Source organism: Capricornis sumatraensis, chromosome 2 (genome assembly GCF_032405125.1).
Source record: "Capricornis sumatraensis isolate serow.1 chromosome 2, serow.2, whole genome shotgun sequence".
In the NCBI taxonomy this organism is placed as follows: domain Eukaryota; kingdom Metazoa; phylum Chordata; class Mammalia; order Artiodactyla; family Bovidae; genus Capricornis; species Capricornis sumatraensis.
In genome coordinates, this window is record NC_091070.1 from 158,601,761 (window position 1) to 158,628,739 (window position 26,979).

At 38.2% G+C, this 26,979-nt stretch overlaps 1 protein-coding gene across 1 annotated transcript in view; it reads left to right on the top strand.

Moving 5' to 3' along the window:
- COL24A1 (collagen type XXIV alpha 1 chain) overlaps window positions 1-26,979 on the top strand; it is a 378,135-nt gene that overhangs the window by 300,934 nt on the left and 50,222 nt on the right. Inside the window, exons 43-46 of the mRNA XM_068961180.1 lie at window positions 4,731-4,784; window positions 4,895-4,948; window positions 10,085-10,138; window positions 11,277-11,384. Coding sequence (XP_068817281.1) covers window positions 4,731-4,784; window positions 4,895-4,948; window positions 10,085-10,138; window positions 11,277-11,384 — 270 coding nt within the window. The remainder of the gene's footprint in view (window positions 1-4,730; window positions 4,785-4,894; window positions 4,949-10,084; window positions 10,139-11,276; window positions 11,385-26,979) is intronic.

A 26,979-nucleotide genomic window follows, 5' to 3' on the forward strand; every position in this document is an offset into this window, starting at 1 on the left:
GACCGAGGATGAGATGGCTGGATGGCATCACGGACTCGATGGACATGAGTTTGGGTGAACTCCAGGAGTTGGTGATGGACAGGGAGGCCTGGCGTGCTGCAATTCATGGTGTCACAAACAGTCGGACACAACTGAGTGACTGAACTGAGCCGAACTGAACTACAACCAGTAGCTATATCAGCATGGCAAACAAACAGCTAATTATTCTGTTAGAAGGGAAAGAATCTCTTCCTCACCTGTCCGGGAGAAGAAAAATCCTGCCCCTGTTTTTCTGGATAGTCCCTACATTCTTCAGAAATCCTTCATCAGAGGAAAGTTTTTCACTAGGATGGCTGTAGAATCTGGTTCTCCTTTAGTCCATATAGTGCTGATAAAGTCTTCAGTCATGGATGTTTTATCACCAAATGTGATATACATTTTCTTCTTTGTCTTATTCCATCTTGTTTCTTAGGCTTTAAGAGTCATTTTATCATTTGTTGATGGATCTATTTGAAAAAGCCCTTTAGTGTCAGACAGTCACAATAACTTCATTGCTTAGACATCTCTAAGTCATGAAATACCCACACTTGTACCCTGCCACATTTTTCCAAGCACACGTTCGATTCAAATAGTGGAACCATGCTTTATTCAGAGTGAGATTATTCTGTTATACCCTTACATGATACTTTTAAATGATTGCTTTTCTATATGGGCATTGTAGACATGACCATTTCACTCTAGTAAACAGATGGTCAGAATTATTATAAGCTTTCTAAAATTGTGCTCAAATGCACATAGCATAAAATTTACCATTTTAGCCATTTTAAAATGATACAATTTAGAGACATTTAATATATTGGCAATATTGTACGATCATCACACACTGCCTAGAACATTTTCATCACCCCAAAAAAGAAGCCCTGTGCTTGTTAAACAGTCATTCTACTTCTCCCAACCTCTGGAAACCAATACTCTGCTTTCTACCTCTACCAAATTCTCTATTCTGTATCTTTCATATAATTGGGATCGTACAATATATAGCCTTTTGTGTCTGGCTTCTTTCACTTTACACAGTATTTTCAAGATTCATCCATGCTGTAAAATATGTCAGTACTTCATTCCTTTTTATGGTTGAATAATCACCAAGCTTTTAAAAACACTTTTATATTTACAAATATTCTTAAAGATTTTCCTGTTGGAGAAAAAAATATGGAATGGATAATGAATACTTTGCTTTCATCTGGCTATGAACAACTGAAAGACATTTTGAAACCCTTATCACCATCCTTTGTTCTTTTTTTCCTTTTGAAGAAACTGAGAATCACAAAAGTCGAGTATCTTGTTCATTATCATCAGTAAACATATACTAGTCATCGCTGTATGTGATATGTTTTATGTGCTGCTGCTGCTGCTGCTGCTAAGTCGCTTCAGTCATGTGTGACTCTGTGCGACCCCAAAGATGGCAGCCCACCAGGCTCCCCTGTCCCTGGGATTCTCCAGGCAAGAACACTGGAGTGGGTGTATGTGTTACATATAATTAAATCTCTTCTCATTCAGCATTTATTTTAGTGTCTTCCATGGACCAGGAAGGAGCCTTGAATGTAACATGGAGCACTCAACACACAGTCTTTGACTCCCTGGACATCACATATTAAAAACAAGACTATTTAGTCAGTATAAAAGCGGATATAGTAAAATATTTGCCATCCAGAAAACTACACATCATGTATGTCAAGACAAATTTGAGGCTTGATAGAGAGCCGGAGGACATGTTATGAATAAGAACACTATACTGTTAATATTCACTTTTTTAAAGTGTGAGCAGAAACACATAAATACCTAAGATTAAGTCAACCTAAACTTATATGGGACAAAGCCCTAGAAATAAGTTGAATAAAGTATGCTCTACCTTAAACTCCTTTTTACTTTGGTTAGGCAAAGGCCATAGCATTTTTTGCATACAATAAAATAACTACTAATCCTATCTTCACTTGGCCTTCAGTCCTTAGCATTAGATATACACATCCAAATAGCTACTAGACATCATCACAGGTGCCTCAGACTCAGCATGTCCCAGTCCAAATCTGACCCTCCTCTTTTTATGTCTTTAATTCAGTGAATAGTACCAGCAGACATCCAGGTGTCTAGTAAACTAATCCTCCCTCTTTCTATCTCTCTCTCTTTTTCGCTCTCTGTCTCTCTTTCTTTCTCTTTTCTCTCACCTCTCCCTTCTCATTCTCCCCTTTCTCTATCCTCTCATCTCTCAACTTCAATGGGCCACTTCTTTTAACCTTTTATGTATCTCTGGAGTCTATCCACTTTGCCCTACTTGAGGGTTTCATCATTTTTTGCCTGAATTCTTTTAATAGCTCACTAACTAGACTCACTATCAACAGTCATAGCCCTTTGAAATCCATTCTCCACTTAACATGTTGTGTTAGATGAATCTCCATTCATTCTCCTATGCTATTCCTCTGCAGAATGCCTTCCTTTTTCTTTACCACCTGGAAAACTCATCCTTTAAACTTCAGCTTCCAATATAAAATCATCACTTATGATTTTGTAATCATCATCATATATAATCATCACTCTGCATATAAAGTCCTCTCCAGGCTCCCTTTGATCATCCAACCCCTCCCACTACTAACATCACCAGAAAAAAAATCAATCACTTCCTGTAATCTTGCCCACATAACTTCATAATAATATTTACTGCAGCATATTTAATTCTCACCATTGTAGAAAATAATTTGTCAGTTTTTATTGGGATGGAAAGAGCCAAAGGATCTATAGTGGAGCTCCTAGTAAACAAGTTTGTTTTTCCTAGGGTTTGCATCCAAACATCACAAACCTATAAGAGGCAGTTGGCTCTTCTATGATCATTCTGAAAAGGTCTCTGTAAAACTGCAGCTAGAACGGTGACAAAACCGTAATAGACCATGATGGTTTGGAGTTTTGTAGTTGACTCAGTATGGTTACTCTCACTTAGTTCACTTTGTAACCCCAACTTTTCACCAGTTGCCTCTCTCTTGAGCTGGCTTTTTACATGAATGAAGCTCCCTCATGGTTGACCTGATTCTGTTACTTGCTGATCCTGGTCATGTTTTGTTGGTAAGAGTCATGTTGTTTGTTGGTAGTCATCCTTTTCTCTTTAGTTATGACTGTGTGCTATTTATAGAAAGCTTTCCAAATTAGCCTTTATCTCTTGCAACTGTTCTCTCCCTTAAACAGGATTTGTTTACTTTATCAGGAAGTTGAATCTTAAAACCATAAACATTTATGCTGCAGAATGCAAACAAAAAAGACTTCAAATGATCTTGCAGGAGAATAAATCATTAGCCTTAAGTAATCCCTTCTTCTCCTAGCCCAGAAAGGAGATGAGCCTGATAACTGTCCTTCCTATGGCATCCTTTCTGTAATATACAGGAAGAAAGGAATCTGAAGTGGACAGTGGGGAAGGGGATAAAAGAGATTACAGGTGGAATTCTTTCTGCATAACTGTTACCTGACATGCCCCTAGGTTGTTGTTAGTTTCTGTTTGCACACTTGAAATATGTGGTAGGTCAGCATTCCTTTCTAGGAGAACTGGGCTGATGATAGATTGCTAGAGTCAGAGTCACTTGATGTCTTGGCATATGCAGTAACGACTACCAGTCTTCAACTCAGTAAATTTACTATCTAAATGGCTGTGACCTTCATTTGTAAAAGTGGAGACCATAGGACACTGGAAAAAAGATTGAAAAAAGGCATTTGCTTTCAAACTCTTTATTCACTAGTTATTTACTATGTTAGTTTCCTGAGCCTGCCGTAACAAATTACCGCAAACCAGGTGGCTTAAGACAACAGAAATTTATTCTCTCGTGATCCTGGAAGCCAGAAATCCAAAAGCAAGATATGAACAGGGCTGGGCTCCCATCACTGGCTTTAGGAAAGAGCCTTTCTTGCTTCTTCCAGCTTCTGGTAGCTAACAACATCCCTTGTGGCTGCATTACTCCATCCTCTGCTCATCTTCACATGACCTTTGTATCCTTCTCTTTCTCTGTGTGTCTTACAAGGAAACCTGTCAGTGGATTTGGGGCCCACCTGGATAATCCAGAGAACTTCCCAGGTGGTGCTACAGTAAAGAACCCACCTGCTAATGCAGGAGACATGAGAGACACAGGTTTGATCCCTGGGTTGGGAAGATCTCCTAGAGGAGGAAATGGCAACCCACTCCAGGATTCTTGCGTGGATAATCCCATGGACAGAAGGGCCTGGAGGGCTACAATCCAGAGGGTCACAAAGAGTCCAGGATAATTTTCTTCTAAAATACTTAACTTGATGATATCTGCAAAGACCCTTTTCTCCAAATAAGATCACATTCACAGGTTTTGAGGATTAGGGCAAAGACATCTTTTGGCAGACCTATATTAACCCATATGGAAAAAACCTCTATACTCTTTCTCAGTCATCATTATATGCAAGTGGCTGTTATGTTCTATACTGTTTCTAAGAGAGAATCATTATCTCTATAATGTTTAAATTGAAATTTGCAACATTCTGCTACCACTTTAAGTGATACTTGGAGAAGGAAATGGCAACCCACTCCAGTATTCTTGCCTGGAAAATCCCACGGACAGAGCAGTGTAGCGGGTTTACAGTCCATGGCGTTGCAAAGAGTCAGACATGACTGAGCGACTTCACGTCCACCTTAAGTGATACTACTCTATCCTCTTTGTGTATTCTAATAATATATCCTTTTCTCTTCATAGGGCCATGTGGGTATACCAGGACCAAGAGGTGCCACTGGACAGCAAGGGCCCCCAGTATGTTTTGAAAGCATTCTTTGTAATGCTGGCCTTTAAAAACATTAATGTTAACACATCTTATTTGGTCTCTGCTTTATATGTGATTTCTGTTTTGATTCCTGTTAAAGGGTGAGCCAGGTGACCAGGGTGAACAAGGACTAAAAGGAGAGAGAGGATCTGAAGTAAGTTGAAATCATTTAAGACAATTTGAAATGTATTGCTGGTTTGAGAAAGCAAAGACACAGGGAGTTGCTGTTCATTATAACTTAAATGATCATTCACCCTTTCAGAACAAGAATCACCATGGGTCTCTAAACAATGTGTTTGTCAATAATTGTGCTGCTGCTGCTGCTGCTAAGTAGCTTCAGTAGTGTCCGACTCTGTGCGATCCCAGAGATGGCAGGCCACCAGGCTCCCCCGTCCCTGGGATTCTCCAGGCAAGAACACTGGAGTGGGTTGTGCTAAAGCATCATTATTGATTAATTTATGTGTTTTGACTGCCCTCCAAATTTCCCTTTACCAGCAGACTACTCTGGCTTTTAGAAAATTGCCTAGACTTATCCCAAACTAATTGTCCTTCTTTGGGGTTTCAGGTAGAAATAACAACTAGCCTTAAAACCAGTATTGCCAAGAGAAAATTTAGCAGTCATGCTTATATAGTTGCTGTAGTAAAGTAGGGGTATAAATCTTTGGATTATATGACACAGAGTCAAAATTGGCTTAAAAGATGTTTTTTCCCATAGCAAAAGTCAATTATTTGTTATCAACAAACTAAAAATATATTATTACTGAATTTAGCCATCTCCTTCCCTGTATCAGAATAGATGTTGCTTCAACCTAACATATGGAGAAGGAAATGGCAACCCATTCCAGTATTCTTGCCTAGAAAATCCCATGGACAGAGCAGCCTGGCTCGTTCCAGTTCATGGAGTCATAAGAGCTGGACACCACTGAGCAACTGAGCACACACACACAACCTTAAGTAACAACTGGATCTGTAATTTGTAGCATCAGTTCATTGCTACCCAATTTTTCATTCAGCCTTATTTAAAAAATGCGGAGAAAGAATACAGCTGTCTCATGCACTTAGAATTTGTAATACCCAAATTGAAAAAAGCAGTGGAAAAATCTGTGAACCTAGAACACTACTAATGCTTTCATGTGACTTACTTATGCTTGTTTTAAATGGCTAAGGATGAAATGCTCTCCCAAGGTTTGATCCTAAAATTTTGAATCCTTTTCAGTGCTTTCATTTTCTTGGTGTTTTCGTTTTGCTTTTTGACATATCTCAGAAAGAAGAATTTGTGTTTTTTTTGCTGTTTCTTCATATCTGTTACAATTATACCAATGAAAATAAAATATTCTTACTAGATCACTGCACCTCCAGCCTATATAGTCAGCTGTTCCCAGGTATTAGAACTGAAAAGTGCTGAGGATCCATGGTTTAAATTCTGTATAATCCATGAGAACTAGTTCTTTTCCCACTATGGGCGATGCTGGCATACATTCCGAGGTTACACTAAAAACCTTTATACAATTTCAGATAGGAACGGTTGTTACCAGAATATCACTGACTGTGTTACTCACTAGGGTCACTTTGAATAGCCAGATGGATACTGTGGAATAGCCGTCATCTTATTTCTATAAAGCTTTAAATGTGTTTTTTAGATTTGGAAAGGGCCCTTTAAAATCATCTGGACAGCCCTCTCATCTTTCAAATGAAGTAGTTCAGGTCCCAAAGAGATTATGAGTTACTAAGATCAAAAAACTGGTTACAACAAAACCAACATTAGAAACTTTATTTCTTGACTCCCATTATTACACAGATGCCTTCTTTTATAGATTAAATTAAATATTAATTTTACTTAACCAACTGATTCATTTATTAGTCTCTCAGATATGAAACTGTGGACAACTATTGAAAAAAACTGGAGCAAGTCAAGTGAAAACCAATTGCAAACCACTACATTTTTAGAGACTTTCATAATGCAGATGTAGTGAACTGTCCCATAATGGCTTTCAAATACAGAGACTCAAGCCAAAATTTTATTTTCTTCCCAAAACAAAATTCCAGATTTTAGTGGGTTGAAATTTCTTGGTTAAAAAGAGTATGAGTCTTACCTCTCTAGTTCTATGTTTGTATTTTAAAGCTACCCTCTCTAAAAAAGTTAGAACTAGCAAAGTATTCAGATGACTAATTTTCAGCTTCATTTAAATAAACAACAAATGAGTGTTTGTATAGTAATGGCGCATTTAAAATTTTCTGTTATCTAAAGAATTAGATTACCTACTTTCGTAGTGTGTAAAGTGGTGCAATTCCAATGAATTGAAAGTGGTTTCAAATGGATCTGATTTCAGGAGGGTCATTCTATTTTTCAAAGCTAAGCAGACAAAAGAGCACAATTCTGCATATACTCTAAAGACTATATATGAATTCATTCACCTTTCCTATTATGGGAACAGGAAAGTCTGTTTGATTTATGAGATACTTAAATTTAAATAAAATAATATGAGTAAGTTGTTTGAAAAGAGTGTAGAATGCTTCTAGCTTTATTATGTTTGAATTTTGGGCATTGGTGGAAGAGTGACATTTCTCTCCCTTTTTATGACACCAACTCAATTAATCACCTGCTAACACCTTCTGTTTTTTCTTTGTCTTTGGCCCAGTCTTTAATTTCCTACTGAACAGACCACCTCTGTGTAGGATTAATATTTAGTAATATTTGGCTCTTAATTTAGTTATAAGAATACCTAGCAATTCCAAATTCAAGGCTTTTTAATGCACAAATTCAAAAAAATATCAGTCTTTTACACTTTGTTGACATTTATGTATTTTAAACCTCCATTGGAAGTCTGTGGTTTCTCTAACTGACATACTTCATTTTAGTTATGATGACAATAATTGTCATAAGGAAATTGTCCGTGAATTGAGCATCTAAAAACAGCAGAGACTATTTTGTTATTTTTAATACACTTTATGTTCAGTAGGTAGGTTTCTGCCACAATTTTACCATTAAAAGTGACAAAAGTATTCTTTAAAAATAATCTGCACACAAAACAAATAATAATAATCTGCACAGCCATAATTTTCCTTTAGTGTTATTCTGTTGGGAGCTACTTCCTCATACCTATCCAAGTATTAATAACTAATATTCACAATGATCTAATTTTCATAATGATAGACCCATATATGTAGGTTTTAGAGTACAATATTTACCTGTTCTGAAATAATTCCCAACATAATAGTTACCCCAAAACATAATTGATTTGTGCTGGTACATGAATGTCTTTGTTTTTATTTTGTTATTGGAATGTTTGGAATAAAGCACTTATATATATGTATAGCATATCTGAACCTTAAGTCATAAACTCAGGTACACTAAAAGTATAACTTTATGTTCTTTGTAATGGAACTTAATTTCTGTTCTGAGTGCCCTTCCTGGCCTGTGGTAGAAACCTAATTCATGGAAATTTAGTCAATGGATTGCCTTTAACTCTGTCCACTCAGATGTCTTGCATTTGATTTAGAGAGTTTTTCCCATTAATTTTATTATGGGGAAAATTTTATTATAGGGATCATATGTTCCAGAAATTGTATTTACTTCAAGTAAACCCAGTTCACCAACTATCCCATTTTCTTACCTTTAGGAGGAATTTACATTAGTGACTTTTTGAAGCAAGTAAAATAGCTTTTGAACCTGGAGGTATAACCCTTGATTAATATAGTTCCCTTTCATCAAATTCTAGCAAAATGGGATTTCTATTTCTTACAGAAAAGCCCTTTTTCTCTGTTACCACATACACTATCTTTTCTTAAAACATTTAAGCTCATTTTCAGAGTATGTAACATCTTTTGAAATTTTTTATCTTGCTATTATTGTCAAATTGACTTTTTAGCACAACTATCTTCAGATTTTAGTAACTTAACATCCCATTTTGGTGAAGTTATCTTGTTTCTGAGAACTTCTGACTTCTGAAAAATAGTCTGGTAATGGCAATATGCTTCTTTTTTTTAAATTTCTGAACTAGGTCACTCTCTTCCACATTTTTCTTCTTAAGATAATTTTAGGATAGTATGAGAATAATGGCATGATTTGCAAGGGCAAATTTCTAACTATCCTGGCAGACCATTACAGCTGAATCAATTATAATTTAAAACATCTCACACACTGAAAAACAAGCAGCTCTGTAAGAAATAAATATCTTTTCTTTGATTCACAAGTATGTTCTTCTCTGTACTTCCAGATAGCACATTTTAAGTGAGTGGTTCATATCCCTCACTCTGCTTTACCTGCCTTGGGAACAAGAGCTTTAATTTTGCATCTTCAATGTATAACAAAGTCCCTGATACCTCATAGTCAATGAATGTTGCTGTTATTTTGTCAATAGATAGCAAAGTCCACTGTAGTCCACCAGTCTCCTCTGTCCATGGGATTTTCCAGGCAAGAATACTGGAGTGGGTTGCATTTCCTTCTCCAGAGGATCTTCCCAGCCCAGGGATAGAGCCCGCATCCCCTGTGTTGCAGTGGATGCTTTACCGCTAAGCCACTGGGGAAGCCCCAGCGAATGTTCACTGAATTAATTAAATAGGTACTTAACCAATTTCAATAGGGAGACAAAGGCCTTGCCTACAAGTGGGGACTTTTGCTTAAATAATCAGTTTCTTTTTAGAACTATGGGGGCTTCCCCATGGCTCAGACGGTAAAGCGTCTGCCTGCAATGCGGGAGACCTGGGTTCGATCTCTGGGTCGGGAAAATTCCCTGGAGAAGGAAATGGCAACCCCCTCCAGTATTCTTGCCTGGAAAATTCTTTGAACAGAGGAGCCTGGTGGGCTACAGTCCATGGAGTCGCAAAGAGTTGGACACGACTAAGTGACTTCACTTTCACTTTTTATAAATCTTTGACAGTTAATTGCTTAGTCATGTCTGACTCTGCAACACCATGGACTGTAGACCACCAAGCTCCTCCGTCTATGGAATTTTCCAGGCAAGAATACTGGAGTGAGGTGCCATTTCCTTCTCCAGGGGATCTTCCTGACCCAGGGATCAAATCCGGGTCTCCTGCATTGCAGGCAGATTCTTTACCATCCTGAGCCACCAAGGATAGTTCTTTGTGGAGGCCAGGTGGAAATTCGTTTATCTAGTCAAATTATCTCATTTACACATGAAAAAAATGACTCCCAGGAAAGTTAAATGGCAGTCCCAATGATAACCAACTAGTGAGTGTAAGGACTTGCTTGTAGCATCCAGGTCTTAGAGTTCTTTTCTATGCCTTCTGTTTATTGCAATCAATTGACAGCAGTGCTTCACATTTTTAGGGTCCTAAAGGGAAAAAAGGAGCTCCTGGTCCTCCTGGGAAACCTGGGATTCCTGTAAGTAACAGGCTGTCTTCATCTTTATTATTTTTCTAAATAGAATTGGCAACTTTAGCAAGCAGAATAGTTTGGAGCCAATTATGACAAGTGTTGGATAAATCATTGTCTTTAAAAAATGTTTAAACCCGTGCTGGAACACAGAGGGAACAAAATATGACCATTAGCTCAAAACCAAGCTTGGTGTTGAAATAGAAGTCACTGCAGTTGAAGGATGTTATTTTCCAGTGTATGGAGACCTGTCTGTGAATTCATGCTACTACTGTCTGATGATGAGCCACTGAAAAACAGGGAACTTGGAGTCTTGACTAAATGAATGGTGACAAAGGTCAGAGATTTCCAAGCATGATTAAAAGGACATGACCTGGATTTTAGTGAGAGAACTCTACCTCTCATTTTCCTGGGAAATAGAACAGAAAATCTTAGGAAAAAAAAAACCAACTTCAAATCCTTTCATCATAAAACAAAGTTTAATTTTACCTTAGCCATTCATTTCCTCTTTGGCCAGGCAAGTATGTGTTGACTAGCTTATTAGCAAAGGCTTCCTGCTGGTCTCCCCTAGCCAAGGGCCTGATTTGAGTGGCCTGTGTTGGTTCAAGAAAAGTAAAGAAGTGAATATAAATTATAAGCACATTGAGATCAGAGATCCCTGTAGATTAAATCTTGTTCCTCAAGAATAGAAACAAAAATGTTCAGACCTTTATTCAGTCGTATATTTATCTAATTCAAAGCGGCAATTAAAGAGACATAATTTATTTCTTGGGGAAAAATACAGTATGAAGTTTTAGAGATGATGAGTGTCAGCCTGTATTCTATGCTGACAGGTGCACATGGCTGATCTTTTCTCCACAGCTGGATAAACCATGGGCTGACACAACAAGAATTACTAGAAAAGTACACTAAAGCAGAAAAGGGTACCAAGTAAATTGCTGATTAGCTTGGCATTTTGTTTAGGGTACAGTTGACTGATCTGTTGTATCCAAATAGTAAATTATTAAGGAATACAGGAAATAGGAAAATTTGTCCGGGGACAGGGTATTAAAAATGTAACCCCCTATCTTAATAAGTATAAAAGTATTTGTCATTTAAATATCTGTGTAGCATCTCTCTATAATCCAAGTACTTTTTAATTATCAAGGGACTTCCAGGACTACCTGGGCCAAAAGGCATGCAAGGATACCATGGAGCAGAAGGCATTTCAGGAAACCCTGGAAAAATTGGGCTACCAGGAAAACACGGACTTCCTGTGAGTAGATTGAATGTTCTTTGCACTTTATTTCTTATGCATAAGTTTCTCTTTACAAGATCATAGATATTTTGGCTGTCTTTCTTAGCTTTGACATTCGCTCTGATTAAGCCAATCATTGCTATAATAATTATTTTGAAATTGTGTTTATGATTTTCAGGGAAGGTCAATGAGTACATTCTGTTGATATTTTATATATAACAACCCATATTATTAATAATTTATATCATTCTTAGTACATATAAAAACTAGTAAATAGGAACCATAAAGAAGTAATGTTTTAAAGGCTATACAAGCTGACTGTTTTGAGTTCATCAAATGTCTTAAGCCACCTTTGGAACATTTCAGGCTTAGCAATAACTCAAGGTAAGCTCTGCCAAAATCATTTTCCCTTTACTTTTATAGCCACACTATTTTATAAGAATTATGTCAATATTTTCTCTGTGTTCATCCATTGGTGATGCAATGAGCAATGATATATTCTTATTTTTATGCAAATTTCTATCTTATTTATTTGATCAGAAACTTAAAATGATACTTTTGTCTTCATTTATCCATTTTCCCTTTTTCCTTCCTAAGGTCATTATAATCTGGATATTTATTGTTATCCCATGTTGTGCTTCCACTTGAAATATGAGAATAATTAATCACATATTTCAGTAATCCAGTAAACCCAGTAAAATTTATCCTTTTACTTTTCTACTATTTGGATATGGTTATATATTAATCTGTTTTTCTTTTCTTAAATAAATCTGTCCTAGTTGTTTATTCATATGAACTGTGGCACTGTACCAAAACCAAACCCAAATTAATATTCTTCTTTCACTGTAATGAATTATATCATTTGTTTAAAAAAAATCTATTCAATTATAACCAGCAAATTTAACTATTTAAGAAATAAATATCTAGCCAGATTCTATCTGGAAAGGTGAATATTTTTAAGGAGGCTTAGCTTGGTTTATATTTGTTTTGGAGACAGTGTATCTGAACATCAGAGCATCAGGTTAAGGCCTAGAAAACTTTGAAAGTCAAGCTGATGTTTTTAATTAAAATATGTACTTTATAAACTTCTGCCGTTAACATCAGTCTCGTTAAAAGAGGACTTTGATCTGAGATCTCAGTCTTAAAGGGAGCTCATGCCCTGGGCCTTCATTTAGACGCTACATTCTAGGCTCACCATGTAATAGTCTTAAAATGAGGTTGTGGATTTTAAAAAATACAATATCAAAAGCTTAAGAGTTGGTCTGAGTCTCTGTTTAAGTTTTACCTAAAAATGTTATAATGAATCTTATTTTATTGCTTTGAATGAGATTTTGAGGGTTGAAACAAGGAAAACCACATTTCAAAATATGTCATATATTTTGCTGTGAACACAAGTTTAATCATGGATTTGGTATGTATGTGGATGTGCCCAGTAATCTATAAGGCTAATAACTGAGTTGTAAATACTAATAATAGCAAATAGATTGATTTAATTACAGGAAGAGGAACTCATTTGTTTTCTAACTAAAATACCAGTAACCCAGACACTTATTCCAGATATGGATAATACAGATCAGTATCTTATGTATATGTGCTTAATAGGAATTTCAGATATTCAGCATATAAGATATTTATCAGACACTAGTGACAGGTCAAAGTCATCCATTACTTTTTATATCAGGTCACTTCATACTTCATTGTCAAAACTTCTTTCTGGCAATATGTGACACCTGCAGGTCCCCCTGCAAAGGATTGAAAATTGGGAAATGGAATGAATACACTGATTTGGACTTAGAAAATATGAACCATTTTCTCTTGCATAAAAACAGCAATATGGCACGTGACTATTATCTGCTGCTAGTTTCTAGAATGAAAACAGATATTTTCTAATTACATCCTTCTTCAATAGGATAGTACTTCAAGGACAGTAATATAATGACTGAGAGAAAGCTAATACAGAAAACAATCGATGCAAATAAGATAGTAATTTCATTTTAATTCTAAGTTATATTCTAGAATCTGGTACACTGCTTTTATTGACAGTGTGGGTGAAGGCTAAGGCATGAAACCACATCACTAGCTCAATATAGGATAGACCAGAATGAAGGGGACTGAAAGGCAGATGCTGAGGCCACACTCAGGGCTATTGCAAAACCCAGTTAGAACTCCAGAGCATATTGACAGGGCTTCTTTGGTTACAAACACCAAGCATGGCTATATGGATTGCCCATATATATGGGTTTGCCCAAGCTCTGCCCACTGGGAAGAGTTTCTTTCAGTGATGTCTTTCACAGTTCAATGCAGCAGCAATCCCTTGTAAATGGTGGTGAAATTCAGTGCAGATTTACCTATGAAACAGGCTGGAGCTTTCTTCTCCCTTACTAACGGGTTAAGAGAATTCTCTGAGAAGGCTGAAGGAGCAGTGGTAAAGCAGTAGAACAAGCACCATGGACGTCTCGGTTGCATGATTGCAAATTTCATTTGTGATTTTTGGACTACTAGGGCCCAATACTATTTCTATTTAGATGTGAATGCTGCTGTACACAGCAGTTTTATGATTCAGTGTATCAGATATCACTCTATCAAAATGAGCAGTTCAGGACACATAGTTATTTGATAATTCAGTTTCAACTAGACAAAATCCAGAACTCCTTTCCAAATGGGAGATTACATTTGGCAAAGAAGGCATGACTCACCTACAAAGCCTTATGGGTATAAGCTCTGATTCTCTTATTGGGATTATCAAAGGGTGCATATAGCATCTCTATCAGCTACAGACCCTTCTCATATTATTGGATCTGCTCAGTCATACATTCAAATAACAAGGTGTTTACATGGCATCTTGAATCTGCTGCAGAGACTTTTCCTCAGGGCCCACAAAAACTAGCAAGTTGGCAAAGGACTTGAATGTATATTTCTTCAAATAAGATACACAAATGACCTGTGATCACAAGGAAAGGTGCTCAGCATCACTAATCATTAGGGACAATGCAAATCAAAACCACTATTAGACACCACTTTGGGCTTCCCTGGTGGCTCAGCGGTAAAGAAAGCACCTGCTAGTACAGGAGACGTGAGTTTGACCTCTGGGTTGGGAAGATCCCCTGGAGGAGGAAATGGCAACCCACTCCAGGATTCCTGCTTGGGAAATCCCATGGACAGAGGAGCCTGGTGGGCTATAGTCCATGGGAGCTCAAAGACTCAGACATGACTTAGCAACTAAACAACAAGAACAACAACAAATTACTCCCACTAAGATAGCTATTACCTACCCACCCCCCACAAAAAAAGAAAGAAAATTATAAAATAAGAAAATTGTTGGTAAGTTTGTAAAGAAATTGGAACCCTTGTGCACTGCTAATAGGAATGTAAAATGATGTAGCCACTGTGGAAAACAGTATGGCAGGTCCTGAAAAATTAAACATTGGATTACCATATGATCCAACAGTTCCTCCCCTGGGTGTATACCCCAAAGAACTGAAAGCAGAAACTTGAACAGAAATTTTCCCAGTGTTCATAATAGCACTACTCTACTCACAGTCATCAATAGATGCAAACAACCCCACATGAATGTCAACAGTGAAACAGATAAGTGTGTTATATACATATTAATACAGTGGAATATTATTGTCTTAAAAAGGAAGGAAGTTCTGACACATTCTACAACATGGATAAACCTTGAAGACATTATCCTAAGCCAGACACAAATGTAAAGATATTATACGATTCCATTTATATAAGGTACCTAAAGTGGTCAAATTCATAGAAAGTAGAATGGAAGGACTGGGAGGAGAAAGAAATGGAGAAGTTTAATGGGTACAGAGTTTCATTTTGGCAACAGAAAAGGTTCTGCAGATGGATGATGGTGATGGTTACACACCAGTGTGAATGTACTGAATGCCTCTGGACTATATATCTAAAACTGGTTAAAATGGTAAATATATGCTATATATATTTTGCCACAATAAAGTGAGTAAGTGGGTTGTAACAGCATACCCAAAGGTGGTATAAATGGACTCCAAAGTCTGGAGAGGTTCACCAAGCATCATGCCTCTTTTATTGTTTTGAGCAATGCAAAGTACTTGCCTCTTAGAGAGGGAATCCTGATATACCCCCAAACCTAGGAACTTCTTCCATCTACCAAGTGTCGTGAACTTTTTACTTCTATCCTCTGACATATCTTTGGGCTTCCCTTGTGGCTCAGCTGGTAAAAAATCCGCCTGCCATGCAGGAGACTTGGGTTTGATCCCTGGGTTGGAAAGATCCCCTGGAGAAGATAAAGGCTGCCCACTCCAGTATTCTGGCCTAGAGAATTCCATGGACCATATAGTCCATGGGGTTGCAAAGAGTCAGACATGACTGAGCAACTTTCACTTTTCCAGCATATCTTTAGGGCACTTATTCGGTCCACGTTGCACAGTGTCCTCAGTTTAATGGACCTGCATGATATTTTGTGAGCTACCAAGACTGTTAAGCTATCCCACTGGTCTGTTTTATTAGAGGAAACTGAGCTGACATAACACTGAGATAAGGCATTGAAGGGATACAGCTCTCTCTGCCTTGTGAAAGCAAGCAAACCGCTTCTGATTATCTTTACATTGATAAGAAGTATTTCACTAGGCCAGTAACTGCTGTTGCTAATGGCTATCCTGTTTAGTAAAGACACCATTCAGAAACTGCAGTGGTGACTGCAATCAACACACAATTAATTTTGTAAGTTTAAGTGTTGGAGTTATCTGGTGTTTGCATCAAACAGTTGAGTTAAATGGATGTAAAATATTGTAGAATCACTGCTCCTGCATCTTTTGGCAATAGTATTTACAATTTTCCACAGGGACATGGTGGTTAATGTGCACAGTTTTCTGCACGGATGTGCTGTTAACTTAGGTATACTACTGTGGGGAAAGGGGTAGGAAGAGATAGGAAGGGGTGGGAAGCAAAGGCTTCCATGTGTCTCTTCCCTTTCTACTACAGTAGCCTTTACTTTATGAGTTAGGAATTTTCACTATTCTCTGAGATTGGAGAAAAAAAATACAAAAATGACAACTGGGCTCATAACTCTCCTGAAACTACTTGGAAAAGATATCAGGCCAAAACTGCATTTATCACTATTTATCACTTAGCCTTCATAAACTTTCCACTCTGACCAGAGTGCCATGACGATATTTTGGATTTCCAAGGTTTATTATCAGTTCAAGTACCATATCTAACAGCCCCAGAAAGGTTGAGACTTTCCCTTTTCCCAGTGTTCAGTCACCTGGTAAATGAACACAAGTCCCTCTGAAGATGGCTTAGGGCAAGAGTCGCTGTGTACACCTATGACCACATTGCAGGTTCTTCTTCAAAGAGAACCTGCCTCCCCTTCAGTCAAAAGGTTCTGGTCTAGGAACTGGCTTGAGACTGGGAACTTAGTGAGAGGTCCTAAGTCCCAAGTATGCTGCTGCTGCTGCTGCTAAGTCGCTTCAGTCGTGTCCGACTCTGTGTGACCCCATAGACAGCAGCCCACCAGGCTCCTCCGTCCCTGGGATTCTCCAGGCAAGAACGCTGGAGTGGGTTGCCATTTCCTTCTCCAATGCGTGAAAGTGAAAAGTGAAAGTGAAGTCGCTCAGTCGTGTCCAACTCGTAGCGACCCCATGGACTGCAGCCTTCCAGTCTCCTCTGCCCATGGGATTTTCCAGGCAAGAGTACTGGAGTGGGGTGCCATCGCCTTCTCTGAATCCCAAGTATAGTGACTTAAATTAGGATTATGCAGACCTACCCATATATCAGTATATTGGCATATTGTATGTTTAATTTCTTGGCTCTTTGATCAACTAACAATCACCACAGATCTCTGTGGCCAGAACATCTGGTTCTGCTCCATCCTGTGGCTTATTGTCATGACTGCTTCTACCTTTTCTCTGTTAGTAAAGCCCTGTCACCTAGACTCTGCCACTCAGAGTCCAGTGAAGTGAAGTGAAGCAAAGTGAAGTCGCTCAGTCATGTCCAGCTCTTTGCAACCCCGTGGACTATAGCCTACCAGGCTCCTCCATCCATGGGATTCTCCAGGCATGAATACTGGAGTGCGTTGCCATTTCCTTCTCCACGGGATCTTCCCAACCCAGGGATCGAACTGAGGTCTCCCACATTGCAGTCAGATGCTTTACCCTCTAAGCCACCACAGAAGGCCCCTATTTAAATAAGGGAAACGTATACTGAGATTTCTTAACACCTTGGTAAAGAATGTCCTTTGATCCCTTTCAGGGGTCATCGTTAGAGGGTGATTGATCAGATCGCACATGATAAATACATTTCCACATTTCTATCTTCCTGAGCCTTTGGACCCTTCCTATGCAGTATGCTAGGGAGAAGGCGATGGCACCCCACTCCAGTACTCTTGCCTGGAAAATCCCATGGACAGAGGAGCCTGGTAGGCTGCAGTCCATGGAGTTGCAAAGAGTCAGACATGACTGAGTGACTTCCCTTTCACTTTTCACTTCCATGCATTGGAGAAGGAAATGGCAACCCACTCCAGTGTTCTTGCCTGGAGAATCCTAGGGACAGGGAGGCCTGGTGGGCTGCTGTCTATGGGGTCACACCCCACAGACATGGTCTGTTGGATGGCAGACCATATGCTACAGAGACTAAGTGCCATTGTCGTCACCTCAAGTCAAACATAATATTATCGACGTGCCATCATCTCGATATTGACTTTGGTCACCTGCCTTGGCATTCATGTTCCTCAGGCATCTCCACTGCGAAGTTACTCTTTACTCGGACATGACTGAAGTGACTTAGCAGCAGCAGCCAGGAAGTTATAGCACTTCAACCTCATTGACTGTAGGCCACAGATGAGTCAAGGCTTCAAATTGCCAGTCCTTCAGCCTGTTAATTGTGCTTCCAGATGCTTGAGCAGGGTGGCTATCTCCACAAGCAAGGAAGACTAAGAGGGACTGAAGGTTCACAGTTCTTGGTCTTGCCCATGTCTGTTGGTCTTGCCCATGTCTGGTCAGATATCCCTATCCCTTGTCCTAGAGTTCTACTCTTTCTCCACCTAGTGCCCTTATTTAGCTCTAAGTTCAGTTCAGTTCAGTCGCTCAGTCATGTCCAACTCTTTGCAACCCCATGGACTGCAGCATGCCAGGCTTCCCTGTCCACCACTAACTCCCAGAGCTTACTCAAATCATGTCCATTGAGTCGGTGATGCCATCCAACCATCTCATCATCTGTCATCCCCTTCTTGTCTTGCCCTCAATCTTTCCCAGCATCAGGGTCTTTTCAAATGAGTCAATTCTTCACATCAGGTGGCCAAAGTATTGGAGTTTCAGCTTCAGTATCAGTCCGTCCAATGAATAATCAGGACTAATTTCCTTTAGGATGGACTAGTTGGATCTCCTTACAGTCCAAGGGACTCTCAAGAGTCTTCTCCAATACCACAGTTCAAAAGCATCAGTTCTTCTGCACTCAGCTTTGTTTGTAGTCCAACTCTCACATCCATACATAACCACTGGAAAAACCATAGCTTTGACTAGATGGACCTTTGTCAGTAAAGTAATGTTTCTGCTTTTTAATTTGCTATCTAGGTTTGTCATAGCTTTTCTTCCAAGGAGCAAGTGTCTTTTAATTTCATGGCCGCACTCACCATCTGTAGCAGTTTTGAAGCCCAAGAAAATAAAGTCTGTCACTGTTTTGATTGTTTCCCCATCTATTTGCCATGAAGTGATGGGACCAGATGCCATGATCTTCATTTTTTGAAACTTGAGTTTTAAGCCAACTTTTTCACTCTTCTCTTTCACTTTCATCAACAGGCTCTTTACTTCCTCTTCACTTTCTGCCAGAAGGGTAGTGTCATCTGCATATCTGAGGTTATTGATATTTCTCCCGGCAATCTTGATTCCAGCTTATGCTTCATCCAGCCTGGCATTTCACATAATGTACTATGCATAAAAGTTAAATAAGCAAGATGACAATATACAGTCTTGTATACCTTGTATCCCAATATACTCCTTTCCCAATTTGGTACTTGTCTTTTGTTCCATGTCTGGTTTTTAACTGTTGCTTCCTGACCTGCATACAGGTTTCTCAGGAGGCCAGTAAGGTGGCCCGCTATTCTCATCTCTTTCAGAATTTTCCACAGTTTGTTGTGACCCACACAGTGAAAGCCTTTGGCATAGCCAATGAAGCAGATGTTTTTCTGGAACTCCCTTGCTTTTTCTATGATCCAACATATATTGGCAATTTGATCTCTGGTTCCTCTGACTTTTCTAAATCCAGCTTGAACATCTGCAAGTTGCAGTTCACATACTGTTGAAGCCTAACTTGGAGAATTTTGAGCATTACCTTGCTAATGTGTGAGTTTAGTGCAATTGTGCAGTAGTTTGAATATTCTTTGGCATTGCCTTTCTTTGGGATTGGAATGAAAACTGACCTTTTCCAGTCCTGTGGCCACTGCTGAGTTTTCCAAATTTGCTGGCATATTGAGTACACCACTTTCACAGCATCATCATTTTAGGATTTAAAATAGCTTAGATGGAATTTCATCACCTCCACAAGCTTTGTTCATAGTGATGCTTCCTAAGGCCCACTTGACTTCCCACTCCAGGATGTCTGGCTCTAGCAGAGTGAGTGATCACACTATCATGGTTATCTGGGTCATTAAGATCTTTTTTATATAGTTCTTCTATGTATTCTTGCCACCTCTTTTTAATTTTTTCTGTTTCTGTTAGGTCCATACTATTTCTGTCCTTTATTGTGCCCATCTTTGCATGAAATGTTCCCTTGGTATCTCTGATTTTCTTGAAGAGATCTCTAGTCTTTCCCATTCTATTGTTTTCCTCTATTTCTTTGCATTGATCACTTAGGAAGGCTTTCTTATCTCTCCTTGCTACTCTGGAAACTCTGCATTCAGATGGACATATCTTTCCTTTACTGATTTACACTATATTCTATACAATTGGATTTTTTATTTCTAATAATTTGCTATTGTGATCCTATTGGGGCTTTAGGTGGTAATATTTTCAAACACTGGCAACTTTAACTCTTAAACTCAATTATTTTTTCTTCTTTCAACACAGGCTGATAGGGACTCCCACTACTATTTGAAAATGTAGCAGTAATAGTAGACATTCTACCACTGCTAATAATAGCAGAAATCCTATTACATCCTACTATTAGTCTTAGAGAGACTGTGTCTAAGTTCCTCTATTAAGAATATTTTGCCATCTTTGTTCTTAGTTTCTCTGTCCTATACTATCTTTTGGGGCATTTGTTTCTCTTTTTCTTATTTTCTAATTTTCATTGTATTGATTGAATTCTCTTCTGCTGGTTTAAATGTTACTTATTCTCTTTCAGCTGGTGTTCTGGTAGAAGTTGCCCTGAATTTAAGAACCAGATGTGTATTTATTTAGCTCTAGTTATTTTTTTAATATGTCACTAATTGTATCTTCCCTCTAACAAAACAAATATTTTATTTGCTCTCATGCCCTTTTGTTTCCATAAGCCATCCTTTCCGTTCATCATTTTTTAAATATAAGGTTGAATTTTGACTTAATCCTCATGTATTTACTTCTCTATATCCTTTGTTTCTTTTCTAACAGAGTAGTAAATGCAACTATTCAGTCACTGTTACTTTCAGTATTTCTTGTAGAATCTTCTGAATTTGTTTCTATTATTATTTGAATACTTCTCCAAGAAGTATTCAGATATGTTTATTATTCTCTTACATTTACATGAGACATTCAGCACTGTCAGTGTTTCTAGTCAGTAAAAGAAAAAGGAAGAGCCACCAGATTGGACTGAAAGAAATAAAACTGTCTTTATTCACAGATGACATTATCATCTATATAGAAAATCCTTCAGAATCTACAAAAAAATATTAATTTAGCAAGGCTGCAGGGTGCAATATCAATATGCGAAAATGAAATGTATTTCTATATACTGTATTCCTGAGCAATCGGAAATTGACATTTAAAAAACAATATTTACTGTAGTTAAAATCGGATAATCTGACCCCGCTAAAATATGCAACTTGATACTGAAAACTGTATGACATTGCTGACAGAAATTAAAGAAGACTCAAATAAATGATGTATACACTATATTCACAAATCAAAGGACTCAATACTATTAAGATGTCAATTATCCAATACACTGGCCTTATCTTAAAATTTTAAAGGTACACCTGGCTTATGAACCAGCCATTCTGAACTTGCCTAGAGAAATAAAAGCATATGTCCACACAAAAACTTGCACATGAATATTTGTTGCAGTTTTCTTTGCAATAGCCCCGAATTGGAAACAATCCATGTGTCCATCAAAAGGTAAATGGCTAAACAAATTGTGGTACATATATATAATGAAATATTATTCTGCAATAAAAGAATGAGCAATTATGGCAGAAAGTGAAAAGGAACTAAAAAGCCTCTTGATGAAAGTGAAAGAGGAGAGTGAAAAAGTTGCCTTAAAGCTCAACATTCAGAAAATGAAAATCATGGCATCCGGTCCCATCACTTCATGGGAAATAGATGGGGAAACAGTGGAAACAGTGTCAGACTTTATTTTAGGGGGCTCCAAAATCGCTGCAGATGGTGACTGCAGCCATGAAATTAAAAGACACTTACTCCTTGGAAGAAAAGTTATGACCAACTTATATAGCATATTCAAAAGCAGAGACATTACTTTGCCAACTAAGGTCCGTCTAGTCAAGGCTATGGTTTTTCCAGTAGTCATGTATGGATGTGAGAGTTGGACTGTGAAGAAGGCTGAGCACCGAAGAACTGATGCTTTTGAACTGTGGTGTTGGAGAAGACTCTGGAGAGTCCCGTGGACTGCAAGGAGATACAACCAGTCCATTCTGAAGGAGATCAACCCTGGGATTTCTTTGGAAGGAAACTCCAGTACTTTGGCCACCTTATGTGAAGAGTTGACTCATTGGAAAAGACTTTGATGCTGGGAGGGATTGGGGGCAGGAGGAGAAGGGGACGACAGAGGATGAGATGGCTGGATGGCATCACTGACTCAAGGGACGTGAGTCTGAGCGAACTCCGGGATTTGGTGATGGACAGGGAGGCCTGGTGTGCTGTGATTCATGGGGTCACAAAGAGTTGGACACGACTGAACGACTGAACTGAACTGAACAATATGAATATATCTCAAAATAATTATTCTGAATGGGGAAAAAGGCACAGCAAAGAGGACATATGTATACTGCCACCTATATAAAATTCTAGACCCTGGAAACTAATCTGTAGAGACAGAAAGCAAGTCATTGTTTTCCTGGAGAGCAAAGTGTGTGTGAGGATGACTTACAGAGGGAGAGGGGGGAACATTTTGGAAGTGGTAGATATGTTACCTTCATTTTAATGTACTTTTTCACAGATGTATTCTTTATGTCAATTTATCAGGCTCTAGATTTTGAAATTTATGTCAACTATACCTCAGGAAAGTGGTTTTATATAAAGGTATAGGGAGAGAGAGATGACATTGAACTATAAGCAGGAGTAAATTGGGAATCATAATGGGGAGTGGAGAAAGCAGAAAAGAAATATTCTAGGCAGAAACAATAGCATATACAATGCTAGGAAGAACAGTATGATTGAAGACGAAGAGGAAGAAGGTCAGTTGTGGCTAAAGTTTAGTGAGCAAAGTGTAGAATGATAACGGTTTGGTGCTGTTGAGGTTAGCAAGAGCAGCATCATGGTGGATCATGAAAGAATTATCAGGGATACTGAGCATTATCTAGACAGTGGGATCCCATTGAATATTAAATGTAGGGGGAATATTATTATGGCTCCAGTGTGAAAAATGGATGGGAAGGGGCAGGAGTAGATGCAGAAGACTAAAAAGACTATTTACTGCAATATTCCAGGCTATATATATGCATGGTTTGTACTAGACTGATGAAGTGGAAATGGAAAGAAATGGATGGATTTAGGCAGTATTTAAGAAATAGCTTTAATGTGACTTCAATGCTTGATTATGGACAGTGCAGGAGGAAGGGAGATGTCAAGGATAACTTCTAAATTTCTAACTTGTTCAAGTTTCTAATTCAATGCATTGTAGTACCCATCACTAAAAAAGCAAATGTTGAAGGGGGCCCAAATTTTGTGGGAGAGGTTCTGACATTCAAGCAGAGGTGGTAAGTGAGCAATTAGATATTTGGGGCTAGGGCTCAGAGAGGAAGTCAAATATAAATTTAAAGTACCAACCTAGTAAAATGTACTAGAGTCCTGTTTTGAAGTAGATGGAATACTCAGCTGGAATTTTGAAGAGACTAATTATAGAAGTGTGGTCAGGGTTAAGTCATTCACTAAATGATGTTGGGTAAACTCAGAGCCTATCAACAGTAGGAAGCAGTTAACCACCCTGAGAGCTGAAAGGTTAAAGGAAAGAAAGAATGTCAGGTTGAGAGTCAAGTTGAGACCCAGAGCTATTAGAAAAGGATAATCTTACAGGAGCTATAGTTGAAAGTAACCCAGTCACTTACAGAATGCCCAAGTTGGGAGGAGATGGGAGAAAACATATATTATCTCTTTCTTCTGGTAACTTGGTGTCCTAGTGGTTCATCCCATTGGCCAACCACAACTGGAAGTCAGACCACAAGAGAATCAGAGGAAGCAGTCCATAAAGGTGAGACTCCTAGGAAAATTAACAACATAGAGGATAGGCAGTGGGGGGATATGGGGAGCAAATGAAGAAAAAACACAAATATTAGGTTAACAGTAGAAAGAAGGTCTAGAACCAAGTGGTGATGAATTTTATCCTTTGTAAGTCATGTAAAGAAGAGGGGACTACAAAGGAGCCTAAGAGAGTGGTCATAATAGAAAAAGAATGCCTTGTCTTGCAAGCTTAAAAATATTTCAAGGGAGAGATTCATCAGCTGCATCTAATAATCATGAGAGACTGTGTTGGACATGTTTTATTCTGTTTTTGGTTTGGTTTTTTGGCTACTCGGTGTCTCAATCCCATTTTTATGTTCAGAAATTTTTGTGTTTTCTCTCTTTTTGAGTCTTAACGGGAAGCCACCTTTTACTACAGAAGTCAAAAATTTCACACCTTCACCTTGCAGTCCCTCTTTGAAACAGGGATGCTGGCCCATGACCCAGGCCTAAGCAATCAAGTATATTCACCTACACTTTGAATTGAGAAGTTAATAATGCACAGAACCGGGGATAACGAGACTCTTTTCTGGTGGCAGTAGCAATAATTTCAGTGGCACTCAGTCTCCAGGGATGACTGGCATCAACATTCAAGAGCTAGGGTGGTGCTGACTATAGTGTCCAAATTCTGGCTGCCTAGTCTTTTAATTTTATCCACTTTCCAAACCTGGTTTTCTAGATTTTTCTGTGATTATATGAGCTACTCCATGTCTTTACAGTAAACTTTTTGCTTAATTGTTTTCTGATGTTTGCAAATAAGGACCCCCCCCCCTGACTAATACAGAAATCTAGTAAGATATCATTATAATTGTTGCATATTAGTATATGGAAATCATTGGTAACTTGAGCAAGTAAATAGTTATTTGATTAGTGGAGGCAGAAACAGGACTTAGTGCTTGAGAGTGACAGTAAATGCCTGAGTAGTGAGGAAATCAAAATATACAGACAGTTAAATGAAGAAATTCAGCTCTAAAGGAGAAGGTAGGAAAATAACTAGAGAAGAAACTGAGTCTAAGGTCGAAAGTTATTCTTAAATTAGAGAACCTTAACCATATTTAAATGCTAGAAGAACTTAGAATAGATGGAGATGCTGAATACTTGAAATCAAGGGATTAGTCAGACAACAAAACGTGCATATTCTAGCTCCACTTAGAAAGTTATCCTACTTCTAATTGAGGGTCATTTAAAAAAATCGATTCTGCGCCACATATCCCTTTATATTTGAATAAAAAACTCATTGAATTTTGCGATGAAAAGATGAAATGAATTACAATAATATTGAATACTGTACAATATACCTCCCAGAGCCATGAAATTGAGCAGCATCTGGTATTTCTATTAGTAAGCAATTAGGTATCAGATCATAACTCATTGTCTCCTACTTTTTAGTGTTTTCAAAAAATGTTAGGAAGAAAAATTACATGCATACTTAGAATATCAGGAGGTTAAAAGTACTGAAGTATTTTGTAACCTTTGAAATAACAGCAAAATAACTTTCCCTTAAGGAGTCCCCTTTTAACCCCAAGGTCTACACATGCTATTGGTATTTATGGATATAGAAGCATTCTTTACAAATGTCTCTGCCCCCTGTAGAATATTTGTTATGAAACTAGAATTATAATGCTTAATAAGGGACTAGTCTGTTCTGTGAAACTAGGTACAGTGGCTAAACTAGTCATTAGGAAATGTGATTTTGAAGGGAATTATTTCTAAAAGCTACTATGGTGATAGAAAAACTATTTAAGAGAAAGCAGTATAATTTCTAAATACTAGCAAGTTACCTGGAATATTTTCAACAAAGGATAAGGACATCATTCTATTGGTCTTTTGTGTGTGTGTGTGTTTTTCCTTTTTTTATTTTCTTCTTTTCAAATCATGGCACCATGGTGTTTTTTGGCTTGCCGTTAAAGACTGCTGGATTTTTCCACTGAGAAAAATATTTATTCTGGGATTTCTAGGATTATGCAAGTGCCTGATTTTCCTAAACAATGTTCTTTCTCTTTTTGATGTGGCCAAAAGAGTTAAAGAATTTTTGGCATACTCACACTGCAGTTTCAGTGTTTCTTCAAGGTCATGTGATTACAACTGAAGGATGGTATTGGGGAAGCTCACAGTTGACTGTGTGAATTTTCTTCTGTATAAATGAGTGGTTTGAGACTAGTCAACTTAGCACATCTGCAGTAAATGAGTCTACCATGCTGTTTTCATTGAGCTGGACTTCTGTATTAGCATAATACCTGAGTCATTTATGAAAAAGGAAAACAACTTTTTCCCTGAAAAGACCGTAAATCTATTTGTCATCAAGATGAAGGCTTACCCGTCTTTATTTTTCATTGCTGCAACTAATAACATTGGTTATTGAAAAAGAGGGAAAGAAACAAACTAACGACTTGGGACCAATCCAAGTGTTTCAATCTTGACTTTGAACTTCATCAGATAAACACAGGCTTAAGTGTTGTCAAAAATGAGATGCTTGTCTTTGAAGAAAGTTGAAAGTCTTGCATTTTTCCACCTGTGGATTGTGTCCACGTAGTCTAAGTCTAAGAAGGAAAAACACACTTCATCAGCCACTCATAATCCTAGCATAGAGTAGCAGGACCACCATGGAAGCCTCTGTTAGGAACACCAGCAGTCCCAGCACCCCTCTGGGTGGTGTATTCCCTAGTTTATGAGCTGGTCACCCCAAAGAAACTTGTTTCTAACAAGATATATTTCTTTTTTCTTAGTATTTTGGAGGAAGAAACATACCAGCATGGGCCAGATCTGCATTCATCAAATCCTGTCACCTCTTGATTATTAAGGGGTTGACTATCCAGTTAGGCTTTATCCTGATTGCTACTTTCTCCCTCTTCTCCACCCTTCTGCTTGTTTTGGCCCATTTACTGCTCATTAGGAACTCTTCCAAAACAGACAGAACTCAGCCTATTGGGCTGCTTATTAGCAACAAAATGAAAGATTTGCTAGAGGATGTAACTTTC